At 47.1% G+C, this 21425-nt stretch overlaps 1 protein-coding gene across 2 annotated transcripts in view; it reads right to left on the reverse strand.

Moving 5' to 3' along the window:
* The window catches only part of EXOC3L4 (exocyst complex component 3 like 4), a 30719-nt gene extending 10549 nt beyond the window's left edge, over window positions 1-20170 (reverse strand). Inside the window, exons 1-10 of one of the 2 annotated variants that reach the window (XM_051769495.1) lie at window positions 19613-20170; window positions 17673-18066; window positions 13607-14258; window positions 10564-10681; window positions 9416-9541; window positions 8074-8174; window positions 6024-6122; window positions 3757-3871; window positions 1502-1624; window positions 642-794 (exon numbers count right to left, since the gene is read on the reverse strand). In XM_051769495.1, coding sequence (XP_051625455.1) covers window positions 642-794; window positions 1502-1624; window positions 3757-3871; window positions 6024-6122; window positions 8074-8174; window positions 9416-9541; window positions 10564-10681; window positions 13607-14258; window positions 17673-18009 — 1824 coding nt within the window. In that variant the 5' untranslated portion in view covers window positions 18010-18066; window positions 19613-20170. The remainder of the gene's footprint in view (window positions 1-641; window positions 795-1501; window positions 1625-3756; window positions 3872-6023; window positions 6123-8073; window positions 8175-9415; window positions 9542-10563; window positions 10682-13606; window positions 14259-17672; window positions 18067-19612) is intronic. The other variant, XM_051769496.1, reaches the window with a different exon arrangement.
* Window positions 20171-21425: the final 1255 nt, after the last annotated feature.

A 21425-nucleotide genomic window follows, 5' to 3' on the forward strand; every position in this document is an offset into this window, starting at 1 on the left:
CTGGGCATTCCCACCTGAACCCATTAAACCCATTGCAGCCTTCTCCCACCTCAGATGGATCAAGACTGCGACCATCACTTCGACCAACAGGCACCTAAATTGTGACAATCAAGCCTCATCGCTGGATCCATGGGTGGTGATATCTTTCCTCTCCACTATCTACTCTTATGCTTTCTTTCTCTTTCTTCCTTTCCTTTACATATTTTCTTAAGCGGTATTTATATTGTTATATTTCTATAGACAATAACCAAAATGGCTACATCCCTCATTTCCATTGCAATCAAATTGTTCTAAAATAAACCTGCCACATATATATATATGTTTATAAACACTGGTAATTCAGTGTTGTTTCACTCTAATCTGCCCCAAGGGATCTATTAACAAGAACCTCAGTTACCTCACCTTCACAGATGGGTTGTAACATTGGTCTAGCCATAAAACACGCAAAGCTGCCACTGCAGAGAGGCCAATAGGCTGGAAGCCCACACCATGAACTTACAGTAACAACCTTACTTGCTCTCTTTTAAGGACTTCTATACTTCTTGAGGCTTGGCCTCCTTAGAATCCTGCTGCCTTTGTCTCTGGGAAGACAAGTGGAAATATTGTACCTCTGGGAATGGGCCAGGAGAGAACTCACATACCTGATCAATGAGAGTATTATGAAAGATTCTGGCTTCCAGGTCCATCTTTTCGCTCACTTTTTGCCGTGTCTCCCTGTTCATTCTCCATCTGTGTTTGATGACCTGTGTGATATATTCCTTTACCACATATCTATGAACTTCACGTAAAAGCTCCTGGATAAAAAAAACAGACCTCATGGTTTTTCTGTGGTTCCCATACAAGGCCAAGGCAGTGAAAGAGGGCAGGGAAAGCTTTTAGCTCTTTAGCAGCACCTGAGGACATAGAGGAGGTACATGAAGGCAACACACCATCAGCACATGCTGCCCAGGCAGGCCCTGATGAAAGGAATCAGTGGCTTACAGTCCCTTGCTCTGGCACAGAGCAGTGGCTGCACCCAAGGGAATGCCACGGAAATACTCCTCACCCTGAAATAGCCCACAATTTTGTGTTGGTAGTTTGGGTTCTCAGTAGCAAAGGGGGATATTTTGGATTGTTTTAAAACCCGGTTTTAATGGTGCTTGCAGATTTTAAATACAGAGCGGTTGTCACCTATCTCTTTATTTCACAACTGCATAGATGTGAAAGGAGCACATAAGCCTGCAACTCATGGAATTGCAATGTTCAGAGGCAATTGTCATGAAAGCTTTCTGTTCCTCTTTAAACAAAATCAGTTTTTGTATTTGAACTACAGGAAGGAAAGTTCTTCTTTAATTCACATGTGGAAGTATAGTAATATCTGAATTCCTTTGCATATGCAGTTCCCACAGTTATAAAGAGCAACCACCACTGTAGAGGAGTCTGCAGGTCTGACCACAGCCTGAAAAGGACATTGTGACCCTCCCCAACATCGCTGTGCCCAGGTGTGGGATCAGTGGCCTACCTGACCCATGGGCTTCCTCATGTGCTGCAGGTGCTCAGAGAACTGCGAGACTGCTGATGCCAGTGAGTCTGGCCTTCCTGTGTCCAAAATCCAGTCCTTGGTCAGGATTTTCTTAAGGAATGGCTGAAAAAAGACCAGCTCACTGATGGCACTGGTAACATTCAGATTAGCTGAAATGCCCTAGCTGAAGGCACTCAGCTGTACACCTGCTGGCTTAAAACAAAAATCACAGAGCACTGATGGCACACTCCCTCTGCAGGAAGACACACCCAGAGCACAGAGCAGGGTGAGTTTCTCTCTCCACCCCAGCGAATTCAGACACGTCTCCCCTTTCTGGGTGGGCATGCCAGTGCAGAGAGGAGAAGCATCGCTCCCTGAGCAGATGTTTTGGTATTAAAGGCTTACTTGAGATACCTCATTTCTTTTCTCTGTGCCACCTTCTGACCCACCAACTCTATTTCTTTGGGTAGATGAATTTGTATCCCTACTGCATAGGTGAAGGAACAGATGTGAATGTTAATCACAGAAAACTCGGGCATGACTAGAACAAGCTGTGTTGTGCAGTCATGTATGTTACTGTTACTTGGGTTTGCACCAGCTATGGAAATGACAGGTCACTTGGGAGTGAATCTGTTGGAAATTAGCCCAGTAATCCATCACCCCTACAGCCTTGTCCACAAGGAAATAAAGTTCCTCATGTTCACAGCCCTTCCAGGAGGGTATCTGTACTCCTGCAGACCTGCATGAAGTCTCACTGGGATTTTCCTTCTGCTCATTGGCCTAATGTGATGGGAGGGAAATAGCAGCTGGGAGCATCTCCAGCTTGATGCCTCATGATCAGTGATGACATGAGAGTTATGGCAGTCTCACATCAGTCCTGGGTTCAAGGTACTCTGACCAAGTGTTCTCAGTGGGTTATTGTCCTTGCTGGGTCCCTAGACTTAATGTACCTTCACACAGAAACACAGCAATATCTGCTAAAGACTTCTGGAAGAAACTCCCCTAAGGGCCAAATGCAAAATATCCCTTCTCTGGAACATCCTCTTTGTACTTTTCTCGTCTTAGCTCTCGGGATCTCTGGCTTTAGACTCCTGGCAATCTCCTTCCCAATTATTTCCCCCTCCTTGTGCTCTCCTGCTATGCTCCCAGCATGCTGAATCAAAGAATCATAGAATCAGCCGGGTTGGAAAAGACCTACAAGAGCATCAAGTCCAACCCTTGATCCAACACTGCCGTGGCTACCAGACCATGGCACAAAGTGCCAAAAGAGCTGTTTAGAAATGCTTTGCCTCAGCCTCTCTCAGTTCTCACATTTCGGGTCTCTTGCTCAATGCCTTGGCTTGACTCCTTTCCTTGCCTGTCACTTAGGCTCCAAGACAAGATCTATAGTCACTGGAAAGTCCCCTTGGCCAGGCAGACTGGGCTTAGGTTGCATCAGTTCCCATGACTGCCTTGGTTTTTGAAAGTTATGTTTGGGGATTTAGAAAGTGAATGAGATTGAGTGAAAAAGGATGTGACCAAAGGCTTGATTTGCCTCATCTCTTGTATTATACCAGCTAGAGCTAGTGGGCCCCAGCTGGCTGAGACCAGAAAGGTCTCACCTACAGCACCTGGGAAGCACAAACTTCATTGCAGCACATTGCATTGCATTTTAGGCCTCAACACAAGCTGATATCAGAGCTTTATCAGCTGATACCAGAGCTTTAGCATCCTCATGCTGGAAAAATCAGCCTTTCTTCACCATGGGAACAGGCTGGAAAAATCACCTCTACCAGAATTAATTCTGTCCTATCTGAAGAGGCTGCTTACAGACCATGATGGCAGATCAACGAATCAGTAAGAATAAATCAAAGTCCTGAGAAATCCAAACGTTTTAGTAGAAGAAAAAATGTCTCATTGGTGGTGTTCAGCTGACTTCCCATGTGCCTCATTATGGGGAAGGTTTTTCCCTACTGCTTTGCCTGAGATACTGGAAGCCACTAAATATCCTTTTCTTTTGATTGTTGTAAACAGCTTGACAAAGGTATCCTTGCTCAAAGCAAAAAACTCCCAGGATGCCAAAAGTGTTGCTTTGAGTTAAGGAGGATTTCTACAGGAGTGTTAGGCTTGATGCATTTTGGAGAGACCATAATGTCATGCACTGCAAAATGAGGTCTAGTTGGTGAGACAAGGGAAGGATAATGGCTCTCAGCTTCTGCAGTGGTCCTGCACATACCCCTTACATTGAGGAAATAACATGGCCAAGATCCTCTTACCTGTGTTTTCGTTTTTAATTTCGTTAGAAAAATATTTGTGAAGTTCCTTGTCAGAGCTGCCAAAATCTTCTGCAGTTCCTCAGTGTCGACTTCAAACTCTGTTTCTAACCCTGACCTATAGAGAGAGAACACCAGTGAGTTGATGTTAAAATGTAAACTATTACAGTGCCCTAAGCATTTTATCTGGATTGGAATGTTGGATATTATATTTAAATAAACTTTTGTTTGTAGTACTTCCTCTTGGAAACACTTTATGGGTCAAAGTAATGGCTCCTTTTGCACAATCCTGTGCACTGAAAATGAGTCACAGCTGTGACTGTGCTTAAAAACCCCACAGATTTCCTCATCAGGTGGGATGGTGCAGCCATGCGGAGCAGTTGCATAGGCTGGTTGCTCTTTCACTTGAGCAACACCTTTGCTAAATGGTCTGCAAGTACCTGGGAGAGCACTGAGGGGCCGTGGGTGAAGAAATAAGTAAATAATAAAGCCAGAGAAGGGAAAATTGCTGAGCCTGTGTCCCCCAGAGCCCATCTGAATCACTCCACGCAATGTCTATCATCAGCAGCTAGGATGGGGACTCTGGGTATGGAAACCTGTGGAATTTCCGAAGGACAGTGTGTACTTCTGCAAGGTTTCACCCCATGAGGAAGAAAACACAACTTCTGAGAGGTTAAGGGAATCCCCAGTGTGTGTGTGAGCTTTGGGGGCATTGTGTGCTCCTGTCTTTCTTCTCACTTTCCATTCCCGTCCCACTGTAACACACTTTGGGGGGGGGGGGGGGGGGGGGGGGGGAACTGAGGAAGCAAGGCAGCACCAGTAGTGCCCAAGCTTCCATGGATGTGCCATATCCACTGCTGTGACCACGGAGAGCAGCAGGTTCCTGCCTCTGCCCAGACTTTATACGTCTGAGGTTTCCCAGGCAGGACTATAAAGCACTCAACAGCATCCCTGTCATGCCAGGCTGGAGCTCAGGGCTGCAACTCCCGTTGAATTCTGGGTCCCGCATGCAAAAAATCATGCTGTTAGGTCATCTAGCTCTGCCCAGCACTCATCACCTCAGGCTGATGAATAGACAGCTTGACTCAGGAATAAACCCAGCAGAGCCAATCCGCCACCCAAACGCTGCCAGCTCCCTGCCTGGGGCTGTCGTCTCCCTTCACCCCCTCGCCAGTCTCCAGCAGGGAAGGGGAGAGCAATTTTCCGCAGGGTCAGGAGGAGGCAGTGAAAGCCAGCTCCTCGGCGAGGTTAGCATTGCTGGAGAGACCGTGCCATCTAGAGACTTCCCTACGGTAGTGCTCATTGCGGCTGGAGCCGTCGGCTCCTGCGAGACACCGAACACGAAATCCTCTCCATCCCCTCAGTAATATTTGGCATATAGCATCCTCACAGGAGGCAGTGCCAGGCAGCAGTGCAGCAACACGAGCTGGAGATCACAACCCAAGCTTTTTGGTGGCTAGAGCCCACGCATTATTCCTGTGCTGTTTTGCTGGGTTGGCCTCTGAAGCACCATATCTGCATGGCAGAGATGACTCCAGATGCTGAAGGGTCCCTGGGCCTCGGTGGGCCATGTCCCTGCGTGGCTGCAGACCATCCCCCTGGGGCAGGCGTATGAACAGCACCAGTATTCCATGGAACTGGCACTGGGAGGGGCTGTGGCAGCTGTGTAAGCGGCTGCAGAGTGGGATGTGCAAGGTCATCATGTGCCACAGCACTGGGCTGAGGGATCAGACCCTGGGACATGCACTCACTGGCACCATCCTACTTATGGAGAGAGGGATAGTCAGATCTCTGATAGTCAGCACTGACGATACCTGTTCATCAGAGGCACTTTTCAACCAGTGGCTTGAAATAACTAATTCATGCAAAGCCCTGGAAGTTCCAGCTGCCAGATGCAATGGCAGGGGTTTATTTTCAGGTTCAGTGCTTTCATTGTTTCCTCCAGCCCAGCACAAAAGGCAGCCTTGAGACCGTGTTTCTGGGTTTGTACTGCTAACCTCCAGAAGAAAATGTGGAAAAACCCCTCCTCTGAGGCTGAAAATGAGTTTAAAACTTTCATGCAAGCACTGCATCTGTTCATGTTTCTGTCTCTTCATGCCTGTGACTATTATCTGCATCCCTTGGTGAAAATCCTCCTGTGAGGTTAGAAGGGCTGGAGACTGAGCACCCAGTGGGGCACCCCAAGGAGACCTTGATCTTTCCTTTACAGATGCTGTTACCCTCCCAGACCCCAAAAACATGGCATCTCAGCTCAGGGGGAGTGGACTTACATTAGGTCGTGGAAGCTGTTGATGTAGGCAACAACATAGGGTGCAAAGATGGGGCTGTCCTGGGCAGTGCTCCAAGCCTTCTCAAACTCCTTCTCAAACCTGCAAGAAAAGACACTCAGGTAACACTTAATGGTGGGGGGACTGAGGATGGCTCATCTTCTGTGTACGTGGTGATGTCAGGAGACACCCATGGCTGGCCCAACCTGTCCCCTCTGTATGCAGACGTGTTTTCTTCAGCTGTCACAACATGTGTGTGCACTGGAGGAAAATAGATGGCAGATAATTACAGGTTTAGGATGCGCTCGCCTGAGCAGGTACAGAGCACTTTTGGAGAGATGCCAGGGATGTGGGCAGGCCAACTCTTACTTTTCCTCATGCTGAGGGTTTAATTGCAGCTGTGGTACTCAGGCTTGTAAGCCTGGACCTTCATCTTGCTGGCTTTTGGGACAATATATTGCGTGCCTTTTTAAGCACAACACAGGCAAAGGATTTACCTGAGGGCTGATTTTAAAACAGAAGGTGAATAGGAACAGGGTAGCACATCTGACTTTTCTTCCCCCTGACCTCAGTGTCAGGTAGCTTTTTTTTTTGTGTAGCACAGGTTCTATGGGTTTCACAGCTGTTTTACAGACAGGTCTGTGCTGATGACAGGAAGCTGTGTGCTCAAGAAGGCTTTGTTTGATGGTCCCATTCTTTGTCAGGGTAAAGGGATCTGCTTAGGCTGGCCTCAGGCGCTTGTATCTCAGGTTTGTTTCCATAAAAGCTTAAGTTTCAGTGGTCCTTTGAGAGCTATTGCTGCCCTGGTTTGAATTGTACAGTATTTTAAAAAACCCAATAAAAAATAAAAGGAAAAAAATAAAAGAAAAAATAATTAAAAAATAAAACAAAGAAAGAGGAAAAGAAGAACAAAGAAATAAAAGAGAAAAATAAGAAAAATGAGGGAAAGAAAAGGCCAGAACATCACTGCCTTGTTTCTCCTCAAAAACCCAGACAGACTTCAGAGCCAAATAGCTGGTTTGAACTACCGTGCTCACTCAGGGCATGGGAGAGAAGTGTAGATCGCTGGGCTACTAGAGATGAGGGTTTAGAAGGGAAAGTGTTGCCTTTAGTGCAATTTGGACCCCTGCCATGCCCCAGGTTCATGATGGGAGAAAGCAGTGCTCAGGCTCCCCACCCATGCTCCTGCATTAGCAAACTCCACACTTGGTGCCTGCTGGAGGTGGGAAACTTCAAAGGTTAATGCAAAATTATTTTTAGTCTTGCTCATAGTTGATTCACGTCAAACAACCTTTCTCCTCCGCAGATTGCTGCTCCGGCAAACATCCATGGACATCCCAAATACAGCCCTGACAGGGGCATCAGACAATGTGTCACTGTGCTGGGACCCTCTGCAAGCCTAAAACCTTCCCTGGAGCATTCCCAAAGCATGTTGCGGCGGGTAAGACCTGAGGCCATAACGTGGAGACTATCAAGTAAAAAAACCCATTATTTCAGCAATCTCCCTTGGACACTGGGTGAATTTCAAAGAGACTCAGAAGGCAGCCCAGCTGTATGTTTTCCCAGGTGTAGCAGAGAGGGTCTCACCATCCATTTTTATGCCCAAAGACATGGGAGGTCAGAGAAAACCCTCTCAGCAGGACTCACCCTAGGACACCCAGATGATGTTCTGGGCAAGCAGGCTTTGGGTCTGAGGGGTCCATAATTGCTGCTTGCTCATGGCTGAAGCTGCAAGTGACCAGCATCTCATGCACAAAGGTCCTGGATGGATGTGATCACGGTGGTACCATCCCTTCCCAGACAGCAGCTCCTTCCTGGAGCTCTGGCATTAGATTCTAAGGCTTGCAAGAGTCCTGTATGGATCTATTTATGACTCCCTCCAGGTTGTTCTGCAGCTTGCTTGTTATTTGGCTCACTGTAATCTTTAATTCTCCAAGAGCAGACCTATACCTGCTTGATGCCAGCACCTGGTCCAGTGCACAGACCTTTTCCCTGTGTTTTTACCAGTGTGAGACTCATTTGAAAAGAAAGTACTGCCAGGAGTGGTAATGACCTTGGTATAAATTCAAGCAGCTCTGTCATGCACAGCTCAAGCATTTTTGTTTCCAGGCTTCTGCTGATAGCTCCAGATAACTTCATGTACTCCCCGATGATCTAGAAAAGGGCACAAAAAAGCTCCAGTGAATGGGACAGACATGGGAGAAACATCCTTTCCAAGGATCTCATGCAGCTTTGGTTAGTAAGGATGGCTTGCCTAGCAAAGGGGCAAACAGCCAACTTGTTGCCAGGAGATTTTCATTATTCTCTGGCAGTTTTAAAAATTATAACACAGAATGGGCTAAGAAGCACTGATTGATTTGTGATATAATCATTCATCCCTAATTGCTTCATGTCCTTTTGCTGTCTGAGTGTGAGTTAGAGGTGGTGTTGGCTGGAGCTCCGACCTCACCCAGTGTCATCCTCCTCTTTTGGGGGGTTTCTGGGAGGGATCAGTCAGCAACCCAAGGGAAGCTGAGCGGTTCCCATGCATGACCCCATGATAAGGATGACTATAAGCCCCATCCCTAGAGGCTCACACAAGTCCCCTTCTCAGGAGTGGTAACAGGGCAGCACAGAGGGTCAGGCACCACCCTGAAGCCTTGTTTGCACTGGGACTCCTCCTGGATTCCCATTCCCACAGTCCTGACTGCACCTCCAGAGTGAGGCATGTTGTAGTCCCATTCTGGTGCTTACCAAGGCCTCCTATCCATCTGCTAATCCAATTCAGACCTGCCTTCCCCACGATCACATAATGTGTAGTATTTCTCTAAGGAAAAATAGTCATGGCAGCAGGCAAAACTCTTTGATTTTCTTTTTCTCTCCCTCTCTTTTTTGTTAGTATTATTTAATTGAAGTGACTCAACCAATTGAGTGAGGAGAATGAATCCAAACCCCTCCTGGATTTATTACCCTGTAGCCCCTAAACCTAGTAGGAGCTTTTGTTTTTTGTACTGTTTAAATTGGAGTGGCTGTTACTGCCTACGGCCTTTCCACAGCTTCCACAGCCCCGGGACAAAGTTGTTCTTTAAGCCAAGGGGTTTTTTTCTAACAAACCTTTTCTTTCCATCTTTTTTTCCCTTTCTCTTTCTTCTTTCTAATCAAAGAGGCTTAGGGACTTTAAAATCAGTTGCCTATTATGTTGCTGACACAATTGACAGCAGGTTTAATTTGCAGCTAGAAGGCAAGCGGGAGAGCCAGAAGTTGTAATAAATGTCATTTTCTGCTCTAATGTATTCTGCCAGTGCGTGACTTACATAAATTATGGCAGGAGGCAGTACCTCGACCCCAGAAGGTAACAATTCAGTTTCCCTGGAGCCACAGAGGCCCCCCCAACATTACCCCAGCTAATTAAATACCGTTTGAATATCAAAGGAGAGCGAGGCGTGGTAGAGGTTTTCCTCCACTTCTGAATGAACTTCCTTCTCCCACTTCTCTGTGACCTCTAGTCTCAGGATGTTTCCAAAATAACTTTTGATTTTCTCCTAAATGTTAAACGTAGGAAGGAAACATGCAGCTCAGGATAAGGAAGCAAACATGAATACAGAGGCTCACTGCATTTTGCTCCATTGTCACGTGTGTAAGGTTCACGTGCACAGCATGGAAAGGTAAGCAGAGTCACAGGTGTTGCTCCAGTCCTGTCAGTCTAAACAGGATCTCAGGAGAAATCAGGAGCTGTGCTGTGTGTGGGCAAGGTACTCTCATATCAAAGGAGAGTCATTCTCCTGGCAGGAAATAGTATGTCAGCTGTTTGTTTGATTACAAAGTCCTCCAGCACATGGAATGCACCAGGTCAGGATTAAAGATCAAATTGGTCCTCTCCAGAGGTACAGCCATTCAAGTAACCAGCAGCAGTGTTCAGTCCTAGCTGATAAATCAGTCCTGTTGCTGGTGAAACAGTGAGCTTTCACCAGCACGGTGGAGCAATACTGATTTCATTCAGCTGGGCACCTTGAGCTCACCTTGATCAGTGCCCCGTTTCAGAAACGGTTTGCAAGAAAATGACTGAGCCCAGCAAAAAGCCAGGAAAGCTTGTAGTCTTACAAAGGGTGCCAGCAAGGACTGCAGAAAAACAACTGCAGAAGGAGCTTCCTCAGAGGGCATGAACCATGGGGGCGCCTTCTGGTGGGGATGCCAAAAGTTGTCTACCTGTAGCAAACCTCAGATGTGCTGGAGAAGATCCCACACAGTGACAGTAGCAGCTAAAATGCCTTTACACCTGGCTTTGCAGTGCATTCAATCTGATAAAGCCCAGCTACAACCTTTCATTAAGCCTCTGCCACACTGTGTGGGTCTGGTACAGTCCCTTTGACTCAGCTTGGGTCCCTGAGTTGGTGTTCAGGACCTTCTTGTTTTTCATTAAAGGCCATTCTGTGCGGTGCTGGCAGGACTCAGCAGCTGGTGGGGCTAGAAACCACAACACGGTCATCCAAGAGCTGTGCCAGGGAGGCTGGGGCTCCTGTACCTTCCCTGAGGGGGCATGTGGGGACTAGGTCAAAGCTCTTACCTTTGCAGAAGCAATGTAGTTGTTTTTCAGTTTATCCCAGTCAGCTGGTGTAAACAGCAGGGACAGGTTTTCTGTCTTAACCTCTGGTTTGAGATCAGGGTGACCCAGAAAGAGTTCACTGGAAAGATTCAAATTAACAAATTATATTGCCTCAGAGTGTGAATAAACTGATGGAATATTCATGCAGCATGAACTACGTAATTATTAAGCCATGAGAAATATACTTAAAGCTTAAATTGTGATGCCTGTTTTCAAGATTTAACAAGAAAATCTTTCCTTGCTATTCACAATCCTAATTATTCAAACCCAAAATGATGTAAGGTTCCAGCCCACCTCAGAAATCATGAGACTTCTGAGTTGTTTGGACATGAAAAGTGCTATGAGAATTTACTTTTTAAAATAAACAACCTGAAGCTGATTCATTCGACTATGAGCTTGCAAAATGCCTTTCAGGGTAATTCCTGTAGTAGCTTGCTGCTTTGTCGCTAGCTGATCCCCCTGGCTCCTCTCCCGTGTCACATCATGGCTCATTATCAGCCTGTTATTCTTCTCTGTGCATTATCCGGAGCAAGGGAAGGCGGCAGAGCAGGACCTGCTCCGTGCAGGGCAGCCCCTGGAAGGCGCTCCCATGCCTGGGATACGAGCCATGTTCCCCCGCAGATGGAAGTGGTGGGTGGATGTGCAGCTACAGAGTCTGACTCCGAAGTGTGCTCAGCTGACACACGACTTTACCATTACCACTCACTTTCCTCTGGACTGACATGTACTCAGACCAGCTGATTAGCCTGGAAGCAGGGAAAGGGAGGGAGTGCCTGTGCTTCTCTCTCTAGGGCAAGAAACGTCATTAGCCTGTACAATTGAATGTGCTGCTCTTGCAATCTGCCACGGACTGTGGAGGCATTGCATCTTGCAGGGTCATGAAGGTGGAAAATGGAAAGAAGAAAATATTTATGCACTTGATGAAGGTAGGGCTTAAGTTTCAAGCAGTCACCTGGTTACCAGGGAACACAGCTGTGATGTCCTACACACAGCCTGCTCATTCCCTCAGCCAAAAAGGGTTCCCATTGCCAAACCAGCACTGTGCCCACAGTCAGGTTCGGATCCAAGTGAGGATTGTACTGTACAAGGTCAGCCTGGTGCAGAGTGACTGCTCAGCAGAAAATAAACTCAGCTTGCTGATAGTGTCCTGGAGTCAATGGTTCCACAGTGATGGTTTAGATTTCCCAGAGAGGTACATCTGCACATGTGGAGCACTGCACAGCCCACTGCTACCAGAGTCTGCTGCTCATTCAAAAGGACATCACAGATCTAAATACAGACTCTCCACCACAACTGAAAGGATTGTCTCAAGTGTATACTTGAGGAGCTTAGTCCCCACTCTTTCTTTTTTTCATTAATTTGAATTGTAACACCAATAATGAGTTTCAGTCAGACAATTTCTTCTTTTTTGGAATGGGTTCCAAGGAGCAATGAAATTAAATTAAATTAAATTAAATTAAAACAGCCCAAACCATCAAGGTGATTGCAAACAGTGCCCCAAACAGCTGCAACCTCTTAACAAGCTTTTTCACAGCTTAGTTAGAGAAATATGGGGGGGGGGCATTTTTCTTTCATGCAGAACCCAGCTGCTGAAGTTTGTTTCTTTCCTCTCTCTCCTGCAATACTGGGGTGCAGTACAGTTCCCAGGGGCTGAGGACGTGCAGGAATTTCCCTCCAGATGAGATCAGTAGGGCCTGATGATGCTGAGGGGGTTACACACATCATCGTGGTCACCACACTGTAAATAGGGTTTTAGGAGTAACTGGACAAGTTCACGGAAGAAATATGTTGAGGGCCGCTCAAAACAAAGACTACCTGCAGTGCAAGTGTTTCTTACCCAAAAGCTATTTCAGACTAGGGGTGCTCTGGGAAACCATGTACTGCTGCTTGCCCTGCTCCACCACTGCCTCCCTCCCTGGTCATTTTTGCCCACTGTTTGACTTAGTGCTGATACTCCTGCCTTCACTCCCTCTTTGTTGTTTTTTGGAGGTTTTTTTGAGGGCTGTCAATTGCTTTGCATTTATCCCTTCCTTGGGCATCTGGTTCAGGCCATTCTTGGAGACCAGCTACTGGGACAGACAGGATTTTGCTTTGACATGACCGTTCTCACATGTTTATTTCCAGATCCGTCTCCTGTGAATGTTGCTTCTCATCTCCTTCCCACCTCGCTGTGTATCTCTGTTGAGTTTTAGTCTGGGAGCTCTTTGGGGCTGGGGTGATGGGCTGTGGTCTAGGGCAGGAAATAACTGAGGACACTGACACTCGATGCATGGACCTTCTGTGAGCAACTAAGATGTCTCCATTGGCTGTACAATCAACACAGTTTTTACAGCTTTTACAAAAAATTCCTGCCTGTACCCCCATACATCCAGGGTGCCCTGAGGATAGTGTTTACTACGTCCCTACAGCTCCTAGAATATTTCAGTCACCCCTGAATTGCAAGGAGCCTTAAGAGGTTCTAGAAACCTCTCATTCAACTAGCAGACATGTCTGAGATAGAGCCTTTGTTTTTATGTGGATAAAAATTCCACTAGATGATGTCTTGGCACCTCCTCAAGAGAACTCTGACCCCATGCAAGGGGGTTAATGTGGCCCATTGCCAAATGCATCATGGTTTTAATTAAACAGGAAAAAGACCTCCCCCACAGGTCCCTCCCTGTGCCTGGAAAAGTCACTGAGCAGCTGTTGGATCTTGCAAAATATCTGCAGAAAGGAGCAGGTTTATCTGAGCTGTGAGGAGGAGCTTCCTGCCATGTGGGAACAGCTAGTGGGACAGGGAGGGGAAAAAGGGGGTGAGGTACATCTTTAGAAAACAGCAAGTGCTTTATCCACAAACCTTTGTCCCCACCTATTAACACACTTGCTATCTGGCTCCACTGTAGAAGTCACTGTGTCCCTCCTGCTCACTTGGAAAGCTAAGAATAGCTCAGTGCTTTAGGAGTACCCCACCGCCCCGCTGCTCTCCGGAGGAGGCAGAGGAAATGTGACGAGCACAGCAGCTCACCTGTGGTAGGTGTTGGCCACCCAGTTGAGCAAGGTGTAGAGCTCATTGAAATCCAGCAGTCTCTGGCAGAGGTGTTGCAAATGTGAGGCAATGGCCTTATGAAAAGCCTCCACATATGTGTCACACACCTGGTACTCCTCGGGATAGCACTTTTTTACTGATAACTTAATTTTCAGTAAATCTTCCCTCAGGAGTTTCTGGAGGAAATTTAAGTGGAGATCAAGCCAAGAACTATCTTCTTCCTTTGATGCCATGGGTGCCTTCAGGACTCTCTTTTTAGCACTCTCGTTGATTGCTTCCCTCCACATCTCCCTCCACTTTCTGGGCCTGCCAAGCAAGTCTGACCCAGGATGAACAGCTTTGTCTGTGTTGGGATGAGCTGCTTCTTCATGGGCAATTAAAGTCACCATGGAGGTCAGCATGGTTTCCTCTACAGTGGAAGCTTCCAGCGTTCCCTCCACTATGGACTGGATAGAATTTGCGATGGAGTTATAAAGGAAATTCACATCCTTGGATTTCCGTAAAAGCTCCTGTGGGTTATCTTTGTATTTCTCAGCATTCCGTTCAGAGATAGTCTCATCTTCCAATAACTTGATACTTGCAAATGCTTCCAGGAGTTGTCTTTTCTGAATAAGTTCATTGATTTCCATTACTGCAGAAAGAGAGGGGAAGGGGTTGGGACAAAGCAGGTGTTAGGTTCTTGACAGGTAGGTAACAGGACAAAATGCCCCACAGGGAGGCTTGCAGGGGGCTGCTCTGAGTAGCCAGGTCCCAGCAGTGCCCCTGAGACTGACCCCCTCGACCTCTTCAGCTCCTGTTTAACACAGGAGAGGAAAACAGTGGGAATGCAATCACTGCAAATTGAACCACATCTCTAAAGTGCCAGTTACAGAGGTAGGAAATATCCAAAAAGCTGATGATAGCCCTGCAGGAAAACCTCAAGCAATGGCTAATGAGGCTGCAGAGGGGGATACTGGTGGCTCAGGCAGCATAAAACCACCTCTGTCTCTGCCTCTCTGCTTGTGTGGAGATGAAGTGTGACTGGCATCAGGAAGAATTCAGAATATACCATACCAGCAGGATTTCCTTTAGCATATCTGTCCTTGTTTCCTGTATACCAGTGTGTTCAGCACTGCTCCTGACACATTTTTTGGAACATTTCTTGTTTAAATGTAACCTTGGGCAAACCCCAGGCTTCTCTCCTTTTCTGATTTTGTGGATTATCAAGGTTTCCTAAAATACATCCAACTAATGTCACAGCTAAACTAGCTTCTGCATTTTTGAGGCTGAACAAAATGCAGAGATGGTTTCTGGTGATTCCATAATGAGATCTCTCTTCTTGAGATGTAGGGACTGAGACAGCAAGCCAGAGACTGGCCCATCTGGGACTGGCCACCCTTTGCAGCCTGTGTCAGTCACAGAAACTGGCTTCTTGAAACAGGTAAGATGCCTCTTACCTGTTCCAGACATTTAGATGTTCTGTGAATGCCTGTGGTCTTCAGCCTCCTCTCAATCAAAAAGAGGGACTTCTGGAGGACCAGAAGACACCACTTCTTAGCTCTGCAGTTATTGCAACCTGCAGTAATCTTTTGGCTGGGGAGTGAGGAGATTCTCTGGGATGGTGGTCCTGGTGTCCCGGAATAAAGACCGAAACACCAAGTATGCCATATATGTGAAATTCACCCTCCTGGGGTGGTTCAGGGTTGGATGACTTGGCTGTTCACCTCTTGTATATAAACTTACAGTCAGATGCCAAGCACTGCCTTGCACCAGCGACGTTTGTTTCCCAAGTGGCGAGCACTGAGTGGTTTGGGGAGGTGTGTGCACTGGAGGGGCATCCAAACCTGTAGGTTTGGGGTGCTCCTGGTGCTCAGGTCTCACATGGGTTTTCCCCACTTCCTTTGCTTTTGGCCCCCGCTACCAGTACTGGCTGGTGTTGGCTGAGGCTGGGCCAAAGCCACCAAATAGTGCTACCCCAAAGTGTGTGGGGGGGGTAGCAGTAGCTGAGGTCTACCGAGTTTCACATTTACTTTACAAAGCTTTGCTCATGCAAGAACCACTGCCTATTTGCCAGTAAGACAGGAAGTATTTGCCATGTGTTGAGGAGATCCAGATGCACTGTTAGCTTTTGAGAGACCTTGGGAAGCTCTCACCATCTCCAGCACTGTAACAGATGCTCTGAACAGGAGATCCCACTGTGATACTGGGCAAATATTAAAGAGAAGGGAAAGGGTCCTATTTAGGCATGTGTGACCACTACATCTGGGACGTACACATCTTAAATGATAAGGAAAAATTGGAGAGTACTCAAAGAAGATATGAAGGACTGGTCCATAGCCTGTAATTTGTGCCCTTGGGCTTGTCTGCACATGGGTTTTATACCATATATATTAAATTATCTGTGTAGTATAAGAGTATCTGTATAAATACAGAAATATGCCACATATGCCAACTATTGATACATCATAGAACACATAAATCTTTGAGTACCTATATGGTGCTACAGTTGCTTCTACAGCAGGAAGGGAGGGAGATTGTACCAATTAACTTAGTCTCTTCTAGATAAATTAATATAAAACCTGTTTTTATACAAATGATTGCAGTGAGAGACTAGAGGAATACATTCTCTTCTGTTTATCAAAGTGAGAAAACACCATTTAATCACCATCTAGGATAATTATTCAGGGAGGTGATGTTGGGTGCTAAATGGATCTTTAATTTAGCAATACAAGATCAGCCAGCTGGTGGTTGAAGGAAGACAATTGAAAGGCAATTAACTATTATTCAGCTTAATGGTGCACATGGTGGAGTCTCCATCACTTGTCATACTTATCTCAGGATGGGTTGTGTTTCTGACAGAGCTGCTTTAGTCCAGGCCAAACACGAGTTATTGAGCAGAGAATGGGCATTATTTATGCAATTATTCAGCTCATTTGTTGCAGGAGATGAAAAATCTTATGATAACATTTCCTGTTGCTCCTCATCTATGACCCTTTGAGATCAGACTAGCAAAGTTCATGAGACAGGCTCAGATCCAGCTTACCGACCTCACAATGTATCAGTGCAAAGCAGTAAATAACTTCACAGTGAGGTAGAGCACATTACAGCAGTGAGACTACGCCAGCCCATCTATCTGATCCCTGTGGCACCCTATGCAGAAGATCAAGAATTTCTTTCTAGAAATTTAGCCCAAGGAAAGGTCAAGCCATGTCAACCCACCTCAGTCTATCGTCAGGTGGATGCATTTTAGTACCTCTGCCTTGAAAAGATGGAGTGAAGTGGTGCCCAAACCACGATCAAAGTCACTGCAGTCTGCCCACACTTGGGGAAAGGTGAGAGCTATGCTAAAGGTAGTTATTATAATTAGACCAAGACCTATCTACATAATGCTGACAAAACACACGAGAGTAACCAGCCAGAGGAAGACAAACAATAAATACTTGCAGCACTGCTGTTGTGAGAAGGACAGGTGGAAAGTCAGTGTAAGAGAGCAAAGTATCTGTGAAAGTGTCTTTGCAAGGCAGTCTCTAAGACTGGGAACCAAAGTGGAGAAGCCAAGTCAGATCACAACCAAACTGTCTTTATTCCCCATCAAGGCCTTGCACCAACCTACAGAGCACAGTCAGGGGACCATCAGTCTGAGAGCTGAAGAGCAGAAATTGTCCAGAAGGGCAATGCAGGCAATAGTGTCGAAATAGTCCACACTGCACTTCCAGGTATTGTCAGACCAGCAGTTCCCAAACTGTGGTCAGCAGATTGGTGACTGATACGTATGAAGGGCGATATGTCCACTGACAGGTTGATGGGTAGGCTGCTGATATGGTTGAAATAATGCAGTGGTGGCTACAGAGCAGCATGTTCAGTGACAGCAGGTGACCTGCCCAGCCTGGGCCAGGTAACACCCAACGAGATCGTGCAAGGGATGCAGTTGTCTCTCCCTTGTGATGGGATACCTTGTTCTTTAGCACCTCTGTTGGGTCCAACACTTGCACACTGTAAATTAATGTAACCTTCAAGGTTACATTAATCCTGCCAAGCAAATAACACTGGTGGTTTTGCTTCTTACCTGAAAGAGGTTTTCCTTGAATGGGCTCTGCTTCTTTATTTTCACCAATCTTCTCTACACCATCGCATATTGTGGTTTTGTTCTTCTCATAGCTCCTAAATGATCGCAAAAGTCTTTTTCCTTTCCAAGTGCCAATATCTTCCTTTCCACTCTCTTTGTTCGGACTTTGTTTCAATTTCCAGGTGCTTAACCTTCTAATACTTCTTTCAAAGAACCCACTGTCCCTGCTGTGTGAAGTTGGGCTGCTCAGTTCAGAAGTAATCTCCATCTTTTCCTCCCCGGCACTGCTCCTCGGAGAGGCTGGTTCTGAGGTCACAGTCCTTGGGTCTAACTCCATATTTCTATTTTTCTTGTCTTTCAACAAGAGGTTTACCAAACAGGTTGATGGTAATCACTGAAATGCATAAAACAGCAGAATTAGAGGTGTTCTTAACAGGATATTACTCTGCCTCCAAAGTCAGTCCTGGAGTGAAAATCTGGCCCATTCTTTTCCTGTGCATAATACAAAGATAGGGAAAGTTGTTGTAGCCTGCAGCTGCTGAAATAATTTCTCTACCCACAGACACCAGATGCTGGCCTGCACCTGGTGCTCTGGGAAGCTCCACTTAACTCCCTAAATCAGGAAAGTGGCAGCTATTTCTCCTGCACCAAGGAATCATTAACCATCAGAGATGCTGAAGTCTGTGCAAAAATACCATTTCACTTGGTAGCAAGGTATGGTTTTACTTTCCATTCTTCTAGGTGGATTTCCAGCCATGCAGGAATGATGATCCCCCCTTAGTCTCACTGGGGTGTTGCCACTTTCTGATCTGAATATGGCAACTTTGGGTTATGTTGTTACTTCTGCCCTGCAGCTGCTGGGGCTGGCCCAGGGGTGAGTGGTCCCCAGCGGGTATCCGAGCTCTGCTCTAGCCCCTTCCATTAAACCCACAACTATCTCTGCACTCTGAATCATCATGGTTACAGTGCAGGAGGCCGTACAATGCAGAAGTGGTTCACATTCTGCCTCAGAGCACTGCATCCCAGCATGCCAAGAATGGGCATCTCTAAGGTCAAACAAAGCTCTGCGTGAGCTGCAGGGGATGCTGCAGGGGAAGCTGCAGGAGATGCTGCAAGAGATTTCAGATTTCAGCAGGAGTGCTTCTGTCAGTGCTACTGGGCTGCAATCACATCCCCTGCACTTGCTCAGCTCCTGTCCTGCTGCAGACAGACTAACTCCCCTCTGCCCACCCTGAGGGCTGGCCCAGATGCTTGCGAAGGGGGAAGAGAGAGAGATTTTGCCTTCCTTCCCTTGCAAAGGGCTCTCATCAGGTCACCAGTTAACACAGCCCGCTCATGGAGACATACTTTGCATAGCTGAGTGTGGAAAATGCCATATTTCCCTGGCACAGGCTCAGGGCAGCTCAGTGAACAGTTCAAATCATTAGAAACAGCTATTGCTTGAGGTGACCCAGGAACTGCCTGTCTCAGATCTGTCCAGCCCAGAGGTTGAAATATGACTGCAGTGAACGGACATGTTGGGACTCTGGAAATAGATTTCACCCTTCCTCAATCAGAGTTTCACTCCCTTGTGCATGGTTATTTCACAAGCTGTGAGCTGCAGGGACTGCACTTTCCCATAGGTTTGCTGAGCTGCTCTCACAGAGGGATCAAACCCTGCATCACATGCTCTCACAGGAGTATCTAACCATTCATTGCCTCTCTCAGGATCTCACCCCATCACAGCCCATACAGAGGGTGGGAGGGAGAGGAGGGCACCCCATTGTCCAGGGATTTCAGTAGGAAGGAGGCTGACACCTAGCTCAAACTCTGCATGGGGACGCTATGGACAGAGCAGAGCAGCAAGGATCAGAGGGACGAGCTGAGCAGAAAAGGGAGCCAGGAAAGAAGGAACAAGAAACAGGCAAGAAAAGGGATGGAATATATACCCAAGTACTGACCAAACTGATCCCATCCACGGCGAGCTGGGATGGCACAGGAATGATCCACAGGAATGGCACAGGAATGAAACTGAGAGCAGCTCCCTGCTACAGGAAATCCAGGGGAGATGCAGTGGCAGGTGGACAGCCCTGCAGGGCAGAGGACCAGGCCAGTTCACCCACATCAGCTGACCGGGACATCATTCCTCACGCACATGCTGGTTGAGGGGCTCCCTCTGAGAATGGTGCTGCTCTTCGTCCTCCTTTTCCGTCTGAAAAGGGCTGTAAAAAGTGGACAAAAAGGCCTGTCTGCACCTGCCCAACACCTCCAGCACCTTCACCTCCTTGTTCACCGGAGAGACTATGATACTGTTTCACTTTCACTATGTCTGAGAGTTTAAAAGAAGGAAGGAGTCGGGGAAAAAATGCTGCACAACCTCCATTCAAGGTTAATTATTACCCTACAGATGGAGGTTTGAACCAGACGTTCAAATGGGGTGAGCTGCTGCACTGAGCTGGCCTGGGACAACGGTGGGCAGAAGGATTTTGGCATGTGGTCCTGCCCCGGTGGAGTGTCTGGTTGTGGGGGGTTCAAAAGCAACCCCAGAGCTGCTGTGTGGGAGTGGCTTCATTTCATCACCTTCTGTCCCGTTTCTGCGGATCATGAGTGGCTCAGTCCCAGTAATGATTGCCAGGCATGGGTGAGGGACAGGGGGCACTGTGTCCCCTGGTTAAATATTTATATATTCACATCCTCACTTTGCTCCAAGGGCACTTATTTCCATGGGGTTGCTGGCCCTGGATCTCTCCATTCCTGGAGCATTTGGGAACCTTGAAAGGAACTCAAAGCAAAGGAGCACAAAAAAAAATGAGACCTTGAAGGTTTAAACAACGCTAAACACATTCACTTGTTTTTTCACTAAGTGGTGTAAAGTGATTTAACTCCGGGGAAGTTGCAGTGCCCAGACAGAAGTGAGTTAGGCTGCCAGGCTGGACACACCAGGCAGTTCCAAGTGGCCAAGGTCCTGGTGTAAAGCAAGAGGGATAAACCAAGAGCTGTTACCATGCCACGGGCAGTGTGTGCTTCTTTGCTTTAGGAGCCTGCCAGCATGTCACCCGTCAGTGTGACAGGGGAAATAAAGGGGTTAGCAAGGGATTGATGCAATAAAGTCCAGTGACATTTGGACTTCATGCTGTGCAAAGGAAAACAGAGGAAGAGAAGAGAGTTGAACAGAGTCTCCTCTACCTCTGGGAGAGATTGCGTGTCCAGGAGATGGAAAGTGTGTGGGATGGGAATAACTGTGATCAATTAAACAGGGAAGAGTGGCAGCACGTTCTGGTGTGAAATTGCCCGGATGGCAAGATGGGACTGGGCAGAGCACTGTTTGTGGCAGGAGGAGTCTTGACTGAAGCTTCCCCCAGCTTGGCAGCCCAGTGCTGAGCTTTCTGTCCTTGGGCTCTTCAAAGTCATGTTTAAGACAGAGACTGCCCTGCTGTACTGGGGAAAACTGTAATCGATAACTGTTCTGCCATCTGCCAGGTTGACAACATGGACAAAGGAAGGAGTTATTTACTCGGGCACATGCTGAGGTGTGGAAAGCCCCTTTGGACCCAAAGTCTGACTAAACCTCTTTCCATCTCAGCTGGTAATTTTCTCCTCCATCAAACATTTACAGAGGGTTGGTTTGTACAGACAAGCTCACTATGACTGGGGTGCAGCCAGAGCAGGCAGCAGGTCCAACATGGGTGAAGTCTGATCTGGATCTCCCTGGAAGTTGTAAGCTACCTCAGAACACAGCTAGCACCAGGGCTTGCTGGAATGCTAATCAAGACA

The sequence above is a fragment of the Manacus candei genome, unplaced genomic scaffold, assembly GCF_025592945.1.
Source record: "Manacus candei isolate 608988 ecotype Guabito, Panama unplaced genomic scaffold, ASM2559294v1 h1tg000109l, whole genome shotgun sequence".
NCBI classification, from domain to species: domain Eukaryota; kingdom Metazoa; phylum Chordata; class Aves; order Passeriformes; family Pipridae; genus Manacus; species Manacus candei.